Source organism: Astatotilapia calliptera, chromosome 23 (genome assembly GCF_964374335.1).
Source record: "Astatotilapia calliptera chromosome 23, fAstCal68.1, whole genome shotgun sequence".
Taxonomy (NCBI): Eukaryota; Metazoa; Chordata; class Actinopteri; order Cichliformes; family Cichlidae; genus Astatotilapia; species Astatotilapia calliptera.
Window position 1 is genome coordinate 18,760,360 of NC_137443.1, and position 15,001 is coordinate 18,775,360.

At 44.0% G+C, this 15,001-nt stretch overlaps 1 protein-coding gene across 3 annotated transcripts; it reads left to right on the plus strand.

The window, feature by feature from the left end:
- The first annotated feature begins 220 nt into the window (after positions 1 to 220).
- Positions 221 to 8,414, plus strand: LOC113029757 (uncharacterized). Of its 3 annotated transcripts, XR_003271255.2 has the most exons (3): positions 222 to 378; positions 594 to 765; positions 7,930 to 8,106. XR_003271255.2 is itself a non-coding variant. In XM_080297324.1 (2 exons), exon 1 carries the CDS (start codon positions 1,338 to 1,340, stop codon positions 7,227 to 7,229), a length of 5,892 nt encoding a protein of 1,963 aa, XP_080153450.1. In that variant the 5' UTR covers positions 1,215 to 1,337; the 3' UTR covers positions 7,230 to 7,714; positions 7,930 to 8,414. The 3 variants fall into 3 exon arrangements, 1 of the variants encoding a protein (XP_080153450.1); XR_013905227.1 differs by lacking the exon at positions 7,930 to 8,106 and having other exon boundaries at positions 221 to 378; positions 597 to 1,078; XM_080297324.1 differs by lacking the exons at positions 222 to 378; positions 594 to 765 and adding an exon at positions 1,215 to 7,714 and having other exon boundaries at positions 7,930 to 8,414.
- The last annotated feature ends 6,587 nt before the right edge of the window (positions 8,415 to 15,001 follow it).

Here is a 15,001-nt window from a genome sequence, read left to right on the forward strand (position 1 = left end):
CTATATAAGTAGCTCATTATTTCAATTTGTTCATTAATATTGATAGTTAATTGCAAATGTTTAATGTGTTCAAGAATGTATACCTGCAAAGTATGTGATGTGTGTCAGTTAAATGCACAACCTTTTTATTTGTATTTTGAGGTTTATGTCATTATTTTTGATATGGTATTGATATGTACTACAGCTCCAGTGAACCCTGAAGTAGTCTCAGGTAGAGGGGTGGGAGTAAGTGGGGAGCCGTGTGCACTCTGCAGGAAGCGAGAGAGACGAGAGCTGAACAGTGTCGAGTGAACGCAGAGTTCTTAGAAGGGCGACAGACGCATTTTCGGGTTGACGGATAGTTAACTGGAGTCGAGAACTGTTGTACCCTTCTGTGAGGTAAATGTGGATTTTGTCTGACACTTGTACCCAATGTTATTGTGTAAAACGGATTAGCGCTAACACAGCCGCTAGCACAACTGCTAACATAGCTGCTAGCATAGCCTAGCATATTCGCTAAGCTCTTGTTCTGCTCTGTTTTTATTTATTAAGCTAATGCTAAGATTGAATGTTATCACATGTGAACTGGCATTTAGTGGAGTTGTGTGATTCAGTAGGAGGAGACGGACGTCTTGCTGGTGTGTCAGAGAGGTCCCTTCTGCTGGTGTGCTGAAGTTATGTGTTCACGTGGGAGCACGTGGAAAGGACGACTGTGAGTGCTGCTGCCGCTGCCTGCTGGTAGCCGTGACCCAGTTTCCCCGCTATCCCCTTGAACTGCCTGGAGGTGTGAGTACTGTTGTTTGCACGTGCTTTTTATTTGTACTGCTTGGCAACAAGTGAAGCGACCATATTGTTTTAGGTCCCAACGCACCCTAGCCACGACTCAGGCCTGCAACGAGGGGTTTGGTAGCAGAAAGACTGTAGCACTTGAGGTGTGTGTGTGTGTTTGGTGAGAGTGCGTGTGGGCCCACAATATTATTTGATTATTTTGTTTCTGTTGAGGTAGATACCTTATCATTGTTTAACAAACTTTATTGATTTTACTTATTTTCTTTGTGTTGTTAATTCAGCATTCACTAAAGTGGAGTTAACTTTATAATTGACCTGCTTGTGTGTGATTTATTTCCATGTAGTGTAGTTTTATTACATATTTAATACCATAAGCATTAAAAAGGGAGTATCAATAGGAAAGTAACAACAGGAACCCAGGGCCCCTCTCAATAGAACGTGGGACGGGTGTTACACAATTATGGAGGCACCGCTGGGATACTCCCGTGCTTAACTTTTCTAGTTTGTTCTTTAAAGGAGTATTTTGTTTACAGATTTTCACAGCCTAGCACACCAGCATTAGGGTTTATATGATGACTACTCGAAAAGAGTCTCAAATTGCACCTGAGCTTAGTAGCTGGTGCAGTAAAGCAGGTATAGACCCAAACCGGGCTTTTGTACTGCATGATGTTCCTTCTGATTTTGACTTATCAGACATTGAAGAGACAGCTCAGTCAGTGAAAGCTTTTGGAAGAGTAAAAGTGAGAGATAGACTAAGAGACACCCAGACAGGCAATAACCTTGTGCTGTGTGAATGCCGTCAAGCTACTCAGCCAGACCGCATACCACCACATGTACAGCCATTGAATGGAGGTCCTGTCTGGAAGATTTCCCTCCTCACTGAATCTGTGAGGTCAGTTGATGACTTCTCAGCCAAGCTTAAGAAACTAATGGTAGAAGAAGGCAAAACAATTGATGATGTTAGTGCCTTGCTGTCTACTGAAACCCCACAGGAAAACTCCCCTGAATCCATCATTCGGGCAGTCGGAGACCTGTTAGCGAAAACTATGCGACCTACCGGTGAGAATACTGCATCTCGACGTCTGCGGATATTCTCTGGCCACTCTCCCACTCCAGCAGGTGAAGAGAGCCTGGATAGCTGGGTTGAGCAGGCTCGCCTGATGATTGAAGAGTGTGACTGCTCTGAGAGAGAGAAGCGAAGGAGAGTAGTTGAGAGCCTAAAGGGACCGGCGTTGGAGATCATCCAAGCTGTACGACGAGATAACCCTGATGCTAGCCCGGAGAGCTATGTAGAGTCTCTAGAAAGTGCATTTGGATCCCTGGAGTCAGGTGAAGACTTGTACCTCGCCTTCAGGAGCCTGGGTCAACAGCGAGGAGAAAAGCTGTCAGACTTCCTGAGAAGATTGGAACGCTCTCTGACCAAGGTAGTGCAGAGAGGGGGTCTCCCTAGCCATCGAGTCGACCGTGCACGTATTGACCAGCTTATACGGGGTGCAACTGAGTCAGAGATAATGTTACTGCAGCTAAGACTCAGAGAAAGAAAGGAAGAGCCACCCGCTTTCCTGAAGCTGCTCAGTGAGATTCGAGAAGAAGAAGACCATGCAAGAGTGAGGCATGAGTCAAACACCACAGTTAGACAAGTGAAAGTTGGCGAAGAGACAAAAGCCAAATCGACAGAGGTTCAAGAGCTCAAAGCCGAGATCAAAGAGTTACGCTCTGAGCTTAAAGAGTTAACAAGCAAGCGCTCAGATGCCGAGCTAATGTTGAAACAAACCAAGAAAGTTGCTGAGACTGGCGCGGAGAATGAAGTCCAACAGTTAAAGCAGCAAGTTCAACAGTTACAACACCAGCTGACCGTTATGGCAGTGTCACAGGGTTCAACCCAAACTGACTCAACAAAGAGAGATGGGAGAGCCAGACGAAGCAAGGTAAACAGACCATATGCTGCAAAAGATTCAGAAAGTTACTTCTGTTACCGGTGTGGGGAGAATGGCCATATTGCCACCCACTGCATGGCTCCTGAAAACACTGCCAAAGTAATTCAGAGGCTACTCGGAGCCCTTCGTAGGAGCAAAGAGGGAAAAGGAGCTACAGGTGGCGCTTCTGAGCCCACACAGGTCGGTTCCATCCGGAAAAGTTCCGTGCACACATCCTCACAGGGTGGACTCCCAGAAGGATTGGTCGGCCCGTCCATGATGACCGATGTGACCATAGAAGGACAACCATGTAAAGCTCTCCTTGACAGCGGCTCTCGAGTCACCATTATATTTGAGAGCTGGTATTCCCGTTTCATCCCCAATGTGCCCATTCTTCCTTTAAAAGATCTCGCCATATGGGGACTGAGTGATTCCAACTACCCATACAAGGGGTATGTGGCAGTTGAGGTGGGTTTTCCCCCCAACTCAAAGGAAGCTGTAGAGACAGTCACTGTCTTGGCCTTGGTGTGTCCAGATCCAAAGAGCCCAGACCCGGTTCCTGTCATCATTGGCACTAACTCCCAGAAACTGCATTCTCTGCTGAGAGATTGTGAAGAGGTAGGAGGGAAAGATGAGATTCACTCACTGAGGATAAATAGTCTCTCCTCAGAACTGCCCTCATCACTCATTAGCCAACAAACAGGCGTGGTGGGTCATGTGAAGTGGCAAGGCCCCGGGCCAATCACTATCCCTCCCTGTGCAGTACAGTATGCAGTTTGCAAGGTGGAACAACAGCAGCCATTAGACAAAAGTATTCTAATGGTGGAGGTGGGCGAATCTACAAACCTCCCAGCTGGAGTGTTGGTTCCACCTGTAGTACTACCATCTTCTGAGATGGACACTAACAGTTTCACACTTCTGCTAAGAAACGAGTCCCAAAGAGAGACTATTGTCCCCACTGGTACAGTGCTAGCTCAGGTGTACTTGGTGGACACTGTCACTGAGTTAACAAAGACCTCCGCCCAAGAAAGGTCTATTAACCCTGAACTGTTTGACTTTGGAGATTCTCCTATTCCTGAAGAGTGGAAAGCCAGGTTAGCAGCAAAGTTATCAAAAAGAGCGGATGTTTTTTCCCTGGAGGAGTGGGACGTCGGCTTAGCCAAAGGTGTCACTCACCACATAAGGCTGAGAGACCCTCGACCATTCAGGGAGAGATCTCGCAGAATCGCACCTGCTGACATTGAAGATGTCCGACGCCATCTACAAGAACTGCTGGCAGCCGGCATAATCAAAGAGTCACGCAGTCCGTATGCTTCCCCGATTGTCATAGTCAGGAAGAAGAATGGCAAGGTGCGGATGTGTATTGATTACCGTCTACTGAACTCCAGAACCATCCCAGACCAGTACACTATGCCACGCATAGATGATGCACTGGATTGTCTGACAGGAAGCAAGTGGTTTTCTGTACTGGACCTGAGAAGTGGATATTACCAAGTGGAGATGTCTGAGGCTGATAAAGAGAAAACAGCTTTTATCTGTCCTCTTGGGTTTTTCCAGTTTGAGAGGATGCCTCAAGGCATCACTGGCGCACCCGCAACCTTTCAAAGGTTAATGGAGAGAGCTGTTGGAGACATGAACCTGATTCAAGTCCTTGTGTATCTGGATGACCTTATTGTGTTTGGCAGGACACTGGAGGAGCACGAGGAACGGTTACTTAAAGTCCTGGACCGGCTGGAGGAATGTGGTCTCAAAGTCTCCATTGACAAATGCCAATTTTGCCAACCCCAGGTGAAGTTCTTGGGACACATTGTCTCTGTCTCTGGAGTTGCCACTGATCCTGAGAAAGTGAGTGCGGTGACTCACTGGAAGAAACCCACTGATCTGAAATCCCTAAGATCTTTTCTCGGATTTTGTGGATACTACCGGCGGTTCATCAAGAACTACTCCGCCATAGTCCGCCCTTTGACAGAACTGACCAAGGGATATCCTCCTGCACAGGGTAGCAAAAAGGGTGTCACTAAAGGAAAGCAAAATAGCTACTTTCGAGTTGCCGAGCCTTTTGGTGATCGGTGGACCCCAGCTTGTGATGACGCCTTTCAGAGCATTGTTTACAAGCTCACACATGCTCCAGTCTTGGCATTTGCTGATCCAGCCAAACCATACATCCTACATGTTGATGCAAGTTTGGATGGGCTAGGAGCAGTCCTGAACCAAGAGTGCCCAGAAGGACTCCGCCCGGTAGCGTTTGCCAGCCGCAAGTTGAGTCATGCAGAACGGAACTACCCAGTTCACCAACTGGAGTTTTTGGCTCTGAAATGGGCAGTAGTGGAAAAGTTCCATGACTACCTTTATGGGGCTAAGTTCACGGTGAGAACTGATAATAACCCACTCACCTACGTCCTGACCACTGCCAGGTTGAACGCGACAGGTCATCGGTGGCTAGCAGCACTCTCCACCTATGATTTTAGCATTCAATATAAGCCCGGTCGTGAAAATGTGGATGCCGACTCACTGTCCAGGAGTCCGCAAGACACAACAGATGGATGGGTGGATATCCCACCTTCTGGGGTAAAAGCTTTGTGTCGTCGGATCACTACAGATGGTTTTCAAGAACACACCACCAGATTTGTTGACCAGCTGGGTGTTTCGCCAGACGCCATTCCAGCTTTATATGCAAACTTCACTCAGATAGAAGTGGGCCCGCTGGAACAGCTAAGCCTGAAAGAACTGTCAGAAGCCCAAGACTCTGATCCAGTTATAGGTGTGGTGAAACCTCAGGTTGAGAGATACCAAAGTGTTTCAGCTTCCACGCATGCAAACCCAGATGTTGTGTTGCTGATACGAGAAAGATCCAAGTTAAAGGTTAAGCGTGGCCTTCTGTACAGAGTCACCACAAGACCCTCTGGCCGAGAAGTGAGTCAGATCGTCTTGCCTGCTAAGTATCGGCCAATGGTACTAAAATCAGTGCATGATGATGCTGGTCACCTGGGCACAGAACGAACTACAGAGCTCATTAAAGACCGGTTTTACTGGCCCAGAGTGGCATCTGAAGTTGCAACATACATACAGAACTGTGGAAGGTGTGTAGCTAGGAAGTCCATCCCACAGAAAGCTGCTCCTTTACAGCACATTACCAGTAATGGCCCACTAGACCTGGTCTGCATAGACTTTCTTTCTATTGAGCCAGACTCTAAAGGCATGGCTAATGTGCTGGTTGTCACTGATCATTACACCAGGTATGCTCAAGCATTTCCCACAAAAGATCAGAAAGCACTGACTGTCGCCAAAGTCCTTTTTGAAAAGTTCTTTGTGCATTATGGATTGCCGGCTCGCATTCACTCAGACCAGGGTAGAGATTTTGAGAGCAAGCTCATTAAGGAGCTATTGACCCTGCTGGGCATTCGTAAGTCCCGAACGTCACCTTACCACCCTCAGGGTGACCCGCAGCCTGAGCGTTTCAACCGTACTTTGCTAGCAATGTTGGGCACCCTGGATCCAGCTAAAAAGCCTAAGTGGAGCCAGCATATAAGCCAGCTAGTACATGCTTACAACACCACTAGAAATGATGCCACAGGATACTCGCCCTACTTCCTCATGTTTGGAAGAGAGGCGCGACTACCCATTGACCTGTGTTTTGGTGTGGGGTCAGATGAAGAAAATGACTTAAAGCACCACCAGTATGTGGCTAACATGAGAAAAGAACTTCAAAAAGCTTACCAGCTAGCCGCTGATGCAGCTTCCAGGAACAATGAACGAAACAAGAGACTGTATGATGCGAGAGTTCGGAATCAGACACTTGAGGAAGGTGATCGGGTGCTGGTTCGGAATCTGGGCCTCACAGGAAAGCACAAACTACAAGACAGATGGAACTCACTACCTTACATAGTGATTGCCAAGTTACCCAATCTCCCTGTGTATCGTGTAAAACCAGAGAGAGGAACTGGTATTGTGAGGACCGTGCATAGGGATCACCTGCTGCCCATTGGTTACATGGTCAGGATGTCTGCTCCATCAGAAAAGACAGCGCGACCAAAGAGACCAAGGACCAGGGCACAGCAAGTAAGGTGTGAACATGAAAGTCAGACACAAAATTTGGAGCATCTGAGTGAAGATGATTGGTCCTCAGAGTCTGAAGAACAGTGTGTCTACTATGAACCTCCTTTAGCCTTTCGCGACAGTGTTGAACCTCGACGTGAGGAGGTTGTGAGCCTTCCTGACCATATGGAAAGTGATCATCCCAGTGTTCATGAAATGTCCGAGGTGGAGGAACAGGGGGAAGAACTCTCAGTAGTAGTAGATCAGACGGAGGAAAGTTCACAGCAACACCAAGACTTGGTGGGGGCTGAAGAGCTGGAGGACAGAGATGTTCCTACACCTAGTATCTCAGTTGGGGGTGCTGACTCACCCTATGACCTCCAAACAAAAAGGAGAGTGAGACCTGTTTTGCGCCTCAGTTATGATGAACTTGGAAGGCCCACTGACAGACCTGTGACTATTAGTTACCGAGGTATGGTAATTCAGATTTGCTACGACCCTGACTCCTAAATGTTAATGCACTAGCCAGTACTCTTTAGTGAGATTTTAACTGGCCTAATGCAAATAGGTCTGATGGGGACATTCAGACATTCAGAAGGGGGAGGGTGTAGCCCTGGCTATATAAGTAGCTCATTATTTCAATTTGTTCATTAATATTGATAGTTAATTGCAAATGTTTAATGTGTTCAAGAATGTATACCTGCAAAGTATGTGATGTGTGTCAGTTAAATGCACAACCTTTTTATTTGTATTTTGAGGTTTATGTCATTATTTTTGATATGGTATTGATATGTACTACAGCTCCAGTGAACCCTGAAGTAGTCTCAGGTAGAGGGGTGGGAGTAAGTGGGGAGCCGTGTGCACTCTGCAGGAAGCGAGAGAGACGAGAGCTGAACAGTGTCGAGTGAACGCAGAGTTCTTAGAAGGGCGACAGACGCATTTTCGGGTTGACGGATAGTTAACTGGAGTCGAGAACTGTTGTACCCTTCTGTGAGGTAAATGTGGATTTTGTCTGACACTTGTACCCAATGTTATTGTGTAAAACGGATTAGCGCTAACACAGCCGCTAGCACAACTGCTAACATAGCTGCTAGCATAGCCTAGCATATTCGCTAAGCTCTTGTTCTGCTCTGTTTTTATTTATTAAGCTAATGCTAAGATTGAATGTTATCACATGTGAACTGGCATTTAGTGGAGTTGTGTGATTCAGTAGGAGGAGACGGACGTCTTGCTGGTGTGTCAGAGAGGTCCCTTCTGCTGGTGTGCTGAAGTTATGTGTTCACGTGGGAGCACGTGGAAAGGACGACTGTGAGTGCTGCTGCCGCTGCCTGCTGGTAGCCGTGACCCAGTTTCCCCGCTATCCCCTTGAACTGCCTGGAGGTGTGAGTACTGTTGTTTGCACGTGCTTTTTATTTGTACTGCTTGGCAACAAGTGAAGCGACCATATTGTTTTAGGTCCCAACGCACCCTAGCCACGACTCAGGCCTGCAACGAGGGGTTTGGTAGCAGAAAGACTGTAGCACTTGAGGTGTGTGTGTGTGTTTGGTGAGAGTGCGTGTGGGCCCACAATATTATTTGATTATTTTGTTTCTGTTGAGGTAGATACCTTATCATTGTTTAACAAACTTTATTGATTTTACTTATTTTCTTTGTGTTGTTAATTCAGCATTCACTAAAGTGGAGTTAACTTTATAATTGACCTGCTTGTGTGTGATTTATTTCCATGTAGTGTAGTTTTATTACATATTTAATACCATAAGCATTAAAAAGGGAGTATCAATAGGAAAGTAACAACAGGAACCCAGGGCCCCTCTCAATAGAACGTGGGACGGGTGTTACACCTAGATCACTGATACTGAAAGAAAGACACAGATTCTTAGGAAAGTTACTCCGTATTCTACAGTAGGTGTATTTCTTAAGGTTTATTTTGGATGTATATGAGAGATGGTAATCTATTCAAAAGTGAAAGTGACACAGAAGTTAAACATGACATGACACAAATTTAGCCAAGAGGTCACCAAGGTAGTGTGTTTTAGCTCTATTTGCACTTCTGAGCTGCTGACTGCTCTACACAATGCGTTTCAGCAGATTGATGCTGATGGTTTTTCAAGAGGGCGATGTGCTTCAGCGTTGCCTCCTCCAGCCTGCTGCTGGTCGCTGGTTCCACTGATTAACGATGTGTGCCATGCTTGGTATGTAGGAATCTTCATACGCATTCCTGTGTGTCATATACCCCAAACTCCAGACTCTCAGCCAATCAATTCTGTGGCTAATATATGTGAGGGCCAATCGGCGGTGGCATTTTCCAGCCTGATCCCAGCAGTTTGGACCAGGACTGAGCTTGGCGGTGGCCTCCCAAGCTGCACAGAGCTCAGAGCTGTAATCTAATTTTCTCTCTAATGACAGTGATGAGAGCAGCAGATTGGAAACATGTGGAGGGAAGAGTGATGAGAGGGGGAACTGTCCATGAAAATAAAGACTGACAACACAAACACACTGCTCTCTGAGCAAAGAGTCATAGTAAGGTACTTCATTATGCTCAACATCTTTGTTAAGTCACTTTCTTCTTTCACAGTGGCAAATTGTTTATTTTTTTTATCTCATCAGTGTCAAATGTTTCTATCTGAGAACACAGAGGAGTCTGAAAACAAAACAGATCCCAACCATCTACAACTGTAGCACCATGACTGAGTGAGGTGTTATACATTTTTTACAATACAAGTTTTATCATTTGTACTATTCTTAGAATGTTTTCTAAGCAAAGTTCTTACATCATGGTGGGTACTTATATGGACATAACTAAACAGCTGGACAGGACTAATTGCTGATTGGCTGAAACTGAAGCAAACATTTGCATTGCTGCAGCTTTGTCAGTCATCATATTCCATTTACACATCTGTTTTGTTTGCACAAGCACTCACTCTGTAATTTCACCAACTCTACAGCAGCGTTATAGGTTCAGATTCTGCTACAAAACTTTACTGCAAGGTTTACTGCACTCACACAAAAAGTTTAGCAAGACATGCACACATTGCACAGCTGTAAACAAAGTCTATGAAATGTTGTGATTTTAAACAAATATTCTTTGGTGAAAAATTAATTTCACAATATGTTGTAAAAACCCAACAAACAAAAATGGAGGACAAACTTTATTGAGGCTGTTTCAAGTCAGCTGTAGTTTAATGGTTCAACACCAACCCCAGTGTCGCAGACACCATCAGTATTAAATGAATGACACTCACATATCACTGTGTAACAGGGTTAGAGTGTAACAGTAATCATCAATAATGTCCAAAAGCTTCTAATATCACCAGGCCTTACAAATCATCAATCTGTCTGTAAAGTGTAATCTGACTGGGTCATCCATCCAGGCAGATTGTACACTTACAGGAGTCTGTGGTGGGATGAGAATGATCCAGCTTCCCAGACTGAAGCTGTGGGTCCCCACAAAAATTGATAACAGTAATATTAAAAATAATAATAATAATGAACAATGTTTTTCCTTGGAATACAGACTCATTTTTAAATGCTGAAATAAGAACTGAAAAACTTCTTAACCAGGGATTAAATGCTTATGGCCTCTTGCAAAAATGCTTATAGAATCTCTTGCATATGAATATGTAGAATCTGGGAGGAGGAAACTGTTGATATACAACACTTTCAGGTGTCCATTTGTAGTTCTTTTAACCAATCAGATGCATGCAGGTAAACAGACTGTATGCAGTTTGAAATGGATCAGATCACATAAGCTGTCATGTGATGACTATTTCTCAATGCACATAAAACCTAAAAACCTTAAATTATATTTCAATTCAATTCTTTAGATGGTGGAACGACACAACAAAATCTCAACAACAGTCACCTCCAGGCACTTTATATTGTAAGGTAGAGACTCAAACTTAAAACCCACATAAACAGAAGAAAGTGAAGAGAATGGCTTCCCAACTCAGTAACTCTGACTGAAGAATGTAGGTCAGGTTAGAGGTTAAAAGCTGGCACTTCACTGTGACATCTCTCAAGAAGACGGAGGAAGAAGACCCACAGGCAGGGCATCTGAGCCAGAATCTGAACACTCAGAACCTGAGGTGTCTCTATCAGCTGTACAAACATATATTCACACAGCTGTGTGTGGTCTGAGGCCTCACATGCTAATGGTATTTTAACTTGTGCAATGTGCAAACACATAGAGCATGCAGTGGGCAGAAATGTTATGCGTCTCCAGGTGAAATATCTGACAAACTTGAACGCATCAAGCTGCTGGCTCTTTGCCTCCCACCATCAACTCTACATGACAAAACGAAGCCTGAGGCGTTGGATCACAGCTTTGCTACAAATCTCTCCTTTGGCCTTAGAGTCCAAACCTCCCATCAGCCCTGCCAGGGATCTCAGAGCATCCCCACATTGATAAATCCCAGGAATCAGCCTCACGGCGGCATTACATAACCTGCAAACTGAGGTTAAAGAAACTGGTCCTGAGCTCCGAGCTTCACATCCAGACTCAGCAGGAGACTTTCAGCACATTTTTCCACATAAAGCAGGTGAAAAGGATCCGATGTGATTCACTGATTTCCTCTGAGGCCTCGCTGGAAAAACTGAAGCAGTTTGCTCACATTTTACACAGCTTTCAAACACACAAACTTATTTTTCTGGGTTTCATCTTTCCTGACACAACAAGGCCTCACTAAGCTGTGAAACCAGCACACTGACAAATAAATGAACTTTGATTTATACTTAAGAGGCGCTAGGGATGGGTATCGAAAACCGGTTCTTGTTGAGAACCGGTTCTCACTGTTTAAATTCCTTGAAATTGTTTGCCATTTTTGCAAACGATTCCCTTATCGATTCCAGTCGCCCCGAATGATGTCACCACGTTGCAGAGCGTCATTTACCTGGCAGGAAATATGGCGGTTCAAACGCTAAAAAGTTTGGTTATACTTTACGAGAACGGATGACAACAGGGCAACTTGCAATACTTGCAAAGTGGATATTTCATTTAAGGGAGGAAACACTACGAGTATGCAAAAGCATTTGCTCACAAAACACACGATGACCTTAAATGAATGTTGTGTTTTTAATTCCAATTCTCAACCCAGCAGCAGTAGTAACGTTTGCACGTCCTCTCCCGTTAATGCGGCAGGTAAATAATCAACTAACAGTGCATATTATGTTAGCGCGATCTGCCTTATTACAAACCTGCCATTACTGTGCATTTAGGTGACCATGATGAGAGACAGACAGAGTCTGGCTGGCTCAGATGCTGGCAGTTCTCGCTGCAGTCTACTGGTAGCGTCTCCTTTCAGGCCAGGATAGACGAATGTCACCGAGCAGTGACTAAGGTTGTGGTCAAAGGCTTGCACCCATTTGCCAGCAGATGCCCCCGATTTTCGGTAAGTGAATGTGTTTAGTTGTAGGCAGGGACATTACTGGATATTCTTGTGTAATTGCTACAGAATAATTTATGTTATACTTTGTTATTGCAACAGAAGAATATTTATTTTATTATTTTACATTTACAATTTTTTTCCTGGGGACCCTGTGACACCCCACTGAAGAGCCGTAGGCTGTGGATCTCTTAAGATCTCACTGTTGGGTTACAAACCCAACAGGCCATGTTACTCCTAAATTTCTATCTTGTTCAAAGAGAAGATATAAAACAAAGTTCTAAGCTAATCGACCTTAGTGTTCTCCTTTTTTAAAAAGAATCGATAAAGAATCGAATCATTAAACAGAATCGAAAATGGAATCGGAATAGTGAAAATCTTATCAATACCCATCCCTAAGAGGCGCTGTAGTAAGGACAAAGGATTTTTTTCCGCAAAAAATAGCATCACCACTTTCTAAAATCAAACATTTTTGTAGAAAAACTTAACAAGTCATGCTTTTCTACATGACTAAACACTAAAATTTATGTCGTTGTCCTGTCTTCCTTTCCTAACCCCAACCAGTCTCAGCAGATGGCTGACCCTCCTTTCAGCTCCGTTCAGCTGGAGGTTTCTTCCTGTTAAAATTTAGGTTTTCCTTCCCATTGTCGCAAAACAGGGGCGTGCAGAGAGGTTTAAAGGGGCGGGTGCTCAAAGTTAAAAAGGGGCACATTGAACCAGGCTGAATAACAACAACACACATTCATCAAGAATCTAATATGGGCAACAAGGCAAAGCAAACGTAGCCGATGTTTTACCTGATGGGTACGATGTTGCTGTTGAGGGGTTTCTGCTGCTCCTGCTGCTGATAGTGCTGGAGGGCAGGGGTGTGTTGATCTGAGACTGTAGACATTAAAAAGTCCATAGGAGAGATGGTAGCTGATTAAACAAGTGTCATGAGATAATAACAAAATGCAAAGATTGGTGACAGCGCTTGGAACCATAAGGCAACAAAAAACTGTGAGAAATAATTTAGGCTCTGCCTGTGAATCACTCTTTGCTTCTCTTCTTCCTTCCATCCCATCATTTCATATATCACTCTCCACTTGCTGTCTATCTGAGAACAAGGCACAACTTGCTATTGCAATAAACTATAATTTAATTATCCACACCTAACAACTCCAGAACTTAATCTAAAATAAAATGATGACAGAAAAATGTTATAGCACTGCCTTTAGTAGCCTCACACAGCTCCTACTGTTTCCTCCTCATGTCCTTACCAGGCATGTCTGGACAATGTTATATCATGAGTAATATTTTTTTAAAAATCCATCTAAATAAAACACACACATGCACGCACACACAGGGACATTTTAGACCTTCTTCAGAATACTGTATATACTATGGGCATCACTGTGCTGATCCAGAATCCTTACATTATTATTTATTACTAGAGCTACAATAATAAAGCAAAGAGGAGGGGGAAGTAATAAATATGAAATAATGTCATTATGATGATTCCATTTGTTTCACTATCCACTCTGTGCAGGGGCAAAGCTTATTACATTTTTAAACTGTAGAGATACAATAATTTTACTGCTGTAAAATCCAAATTTTGTCTTATTTAAAATATAAATCTAACATAATCTGCTTCTTAATGTATGTTCTTTAAAATACAGTGTGTGTTTTTTAATATATTATAATTATAATAATGCATAATTATGTGGACATGCATATTAGATCGTTTTTTAGTGAAATATAATCCCTCCAGAAAGGCAGGAAAAGCCCGGAAACTTACTTTAAAACTAAATATGTTTCTAAATACTTTAAAACTAAATATGTTCCCTAAAACGGTGACAGAGCTACAGACCCATGACAGCCTTACACAGGTAGCCAGCAGCTATGACCAGCACTACTTGTGCAGTTAATAAAAGGACAGGTAATGTTTGTGGCGCTGTTGCACACACAGCACGCTCGTTTGTTTCAATTCATCAGTTGCAACAAGACAGCTTACCAACGTGTACATAATAAGCCGTTTTGGGAAGATTAGTCGAGTCTTAATAGCTTACTTACAACTGGGCTAGTCAGGCACTCTTCTTGGCTGAAGTGGTTATTATTATATTTACATGCTTCCAGCTCCCGTTTTTGCTCGGTGACAACTCGTACCTTTCCACTCCCCTTTTTCTCCCTCCTCGCGCTCACAGACACATAACGTGTATGGCAGTCCATTCTCCCTGCTACACGGACTACACTGCCCATGATGCTACATTCTTTAGAGCTATGCTTGTAGCATTCTGCCTGTTAGCTTAGCACAACAACAACAACGAAAAGGCGCTCTCTCACCCAGGGAACTACACAGTCGCAGAGAGAGAGAGAGTGTCGCCCTGTAACCATGGCAACCGTAACGCTGCCGCCTGGAACAACAGATCGTAGCTGTCAAACAAAACCCTAACAGTCCTGAACTGCTACAATATGAAACAGGAAAGTACTGCAGTGTAATCCATTTATTTCAACAAAGTAACTGTATTCTGAATACCACCTTTTTAAACGTAACTGTAACAGAATACAGTTACTCATATTTTGTATTTTAAATACGTAACGGCGGTACATGTATTCCGTTACTCCCCAACACTGATAATAAGCTAATAATCCTGTGTGCTATACACTACAGTGTACTCTGTACACCTACTTACTGGTTTTGTCGCTCAGTCTGTATGGAAGAAATATAGTAAGTCTGTGTCTATGAGTTAATTTGTGTTTCTCCTACAGCTCCGAGCCGCAAAAAATGCGCGTGCTCTTTGTGAGCTCGTTCCCGGCTCGTAACCAGCGCGTTCTGCCGTCAAGGGCGATCATTGGTTAAATGTGATCATGTGACTGATGCAAGCCAGATCCTTTTATTTAGCAAAACTGTGATTAATAGTT

Bases quoted from the DNA above. Each gene is read 5' to 3' on its own strand.
- LOC113029757 (XM_080297324.1), top strand. From the start codon at position 1,338: ATGATGACTACTCGAAAAGAGTCTCAAATTGCACCTGAGCTTAGTAGC.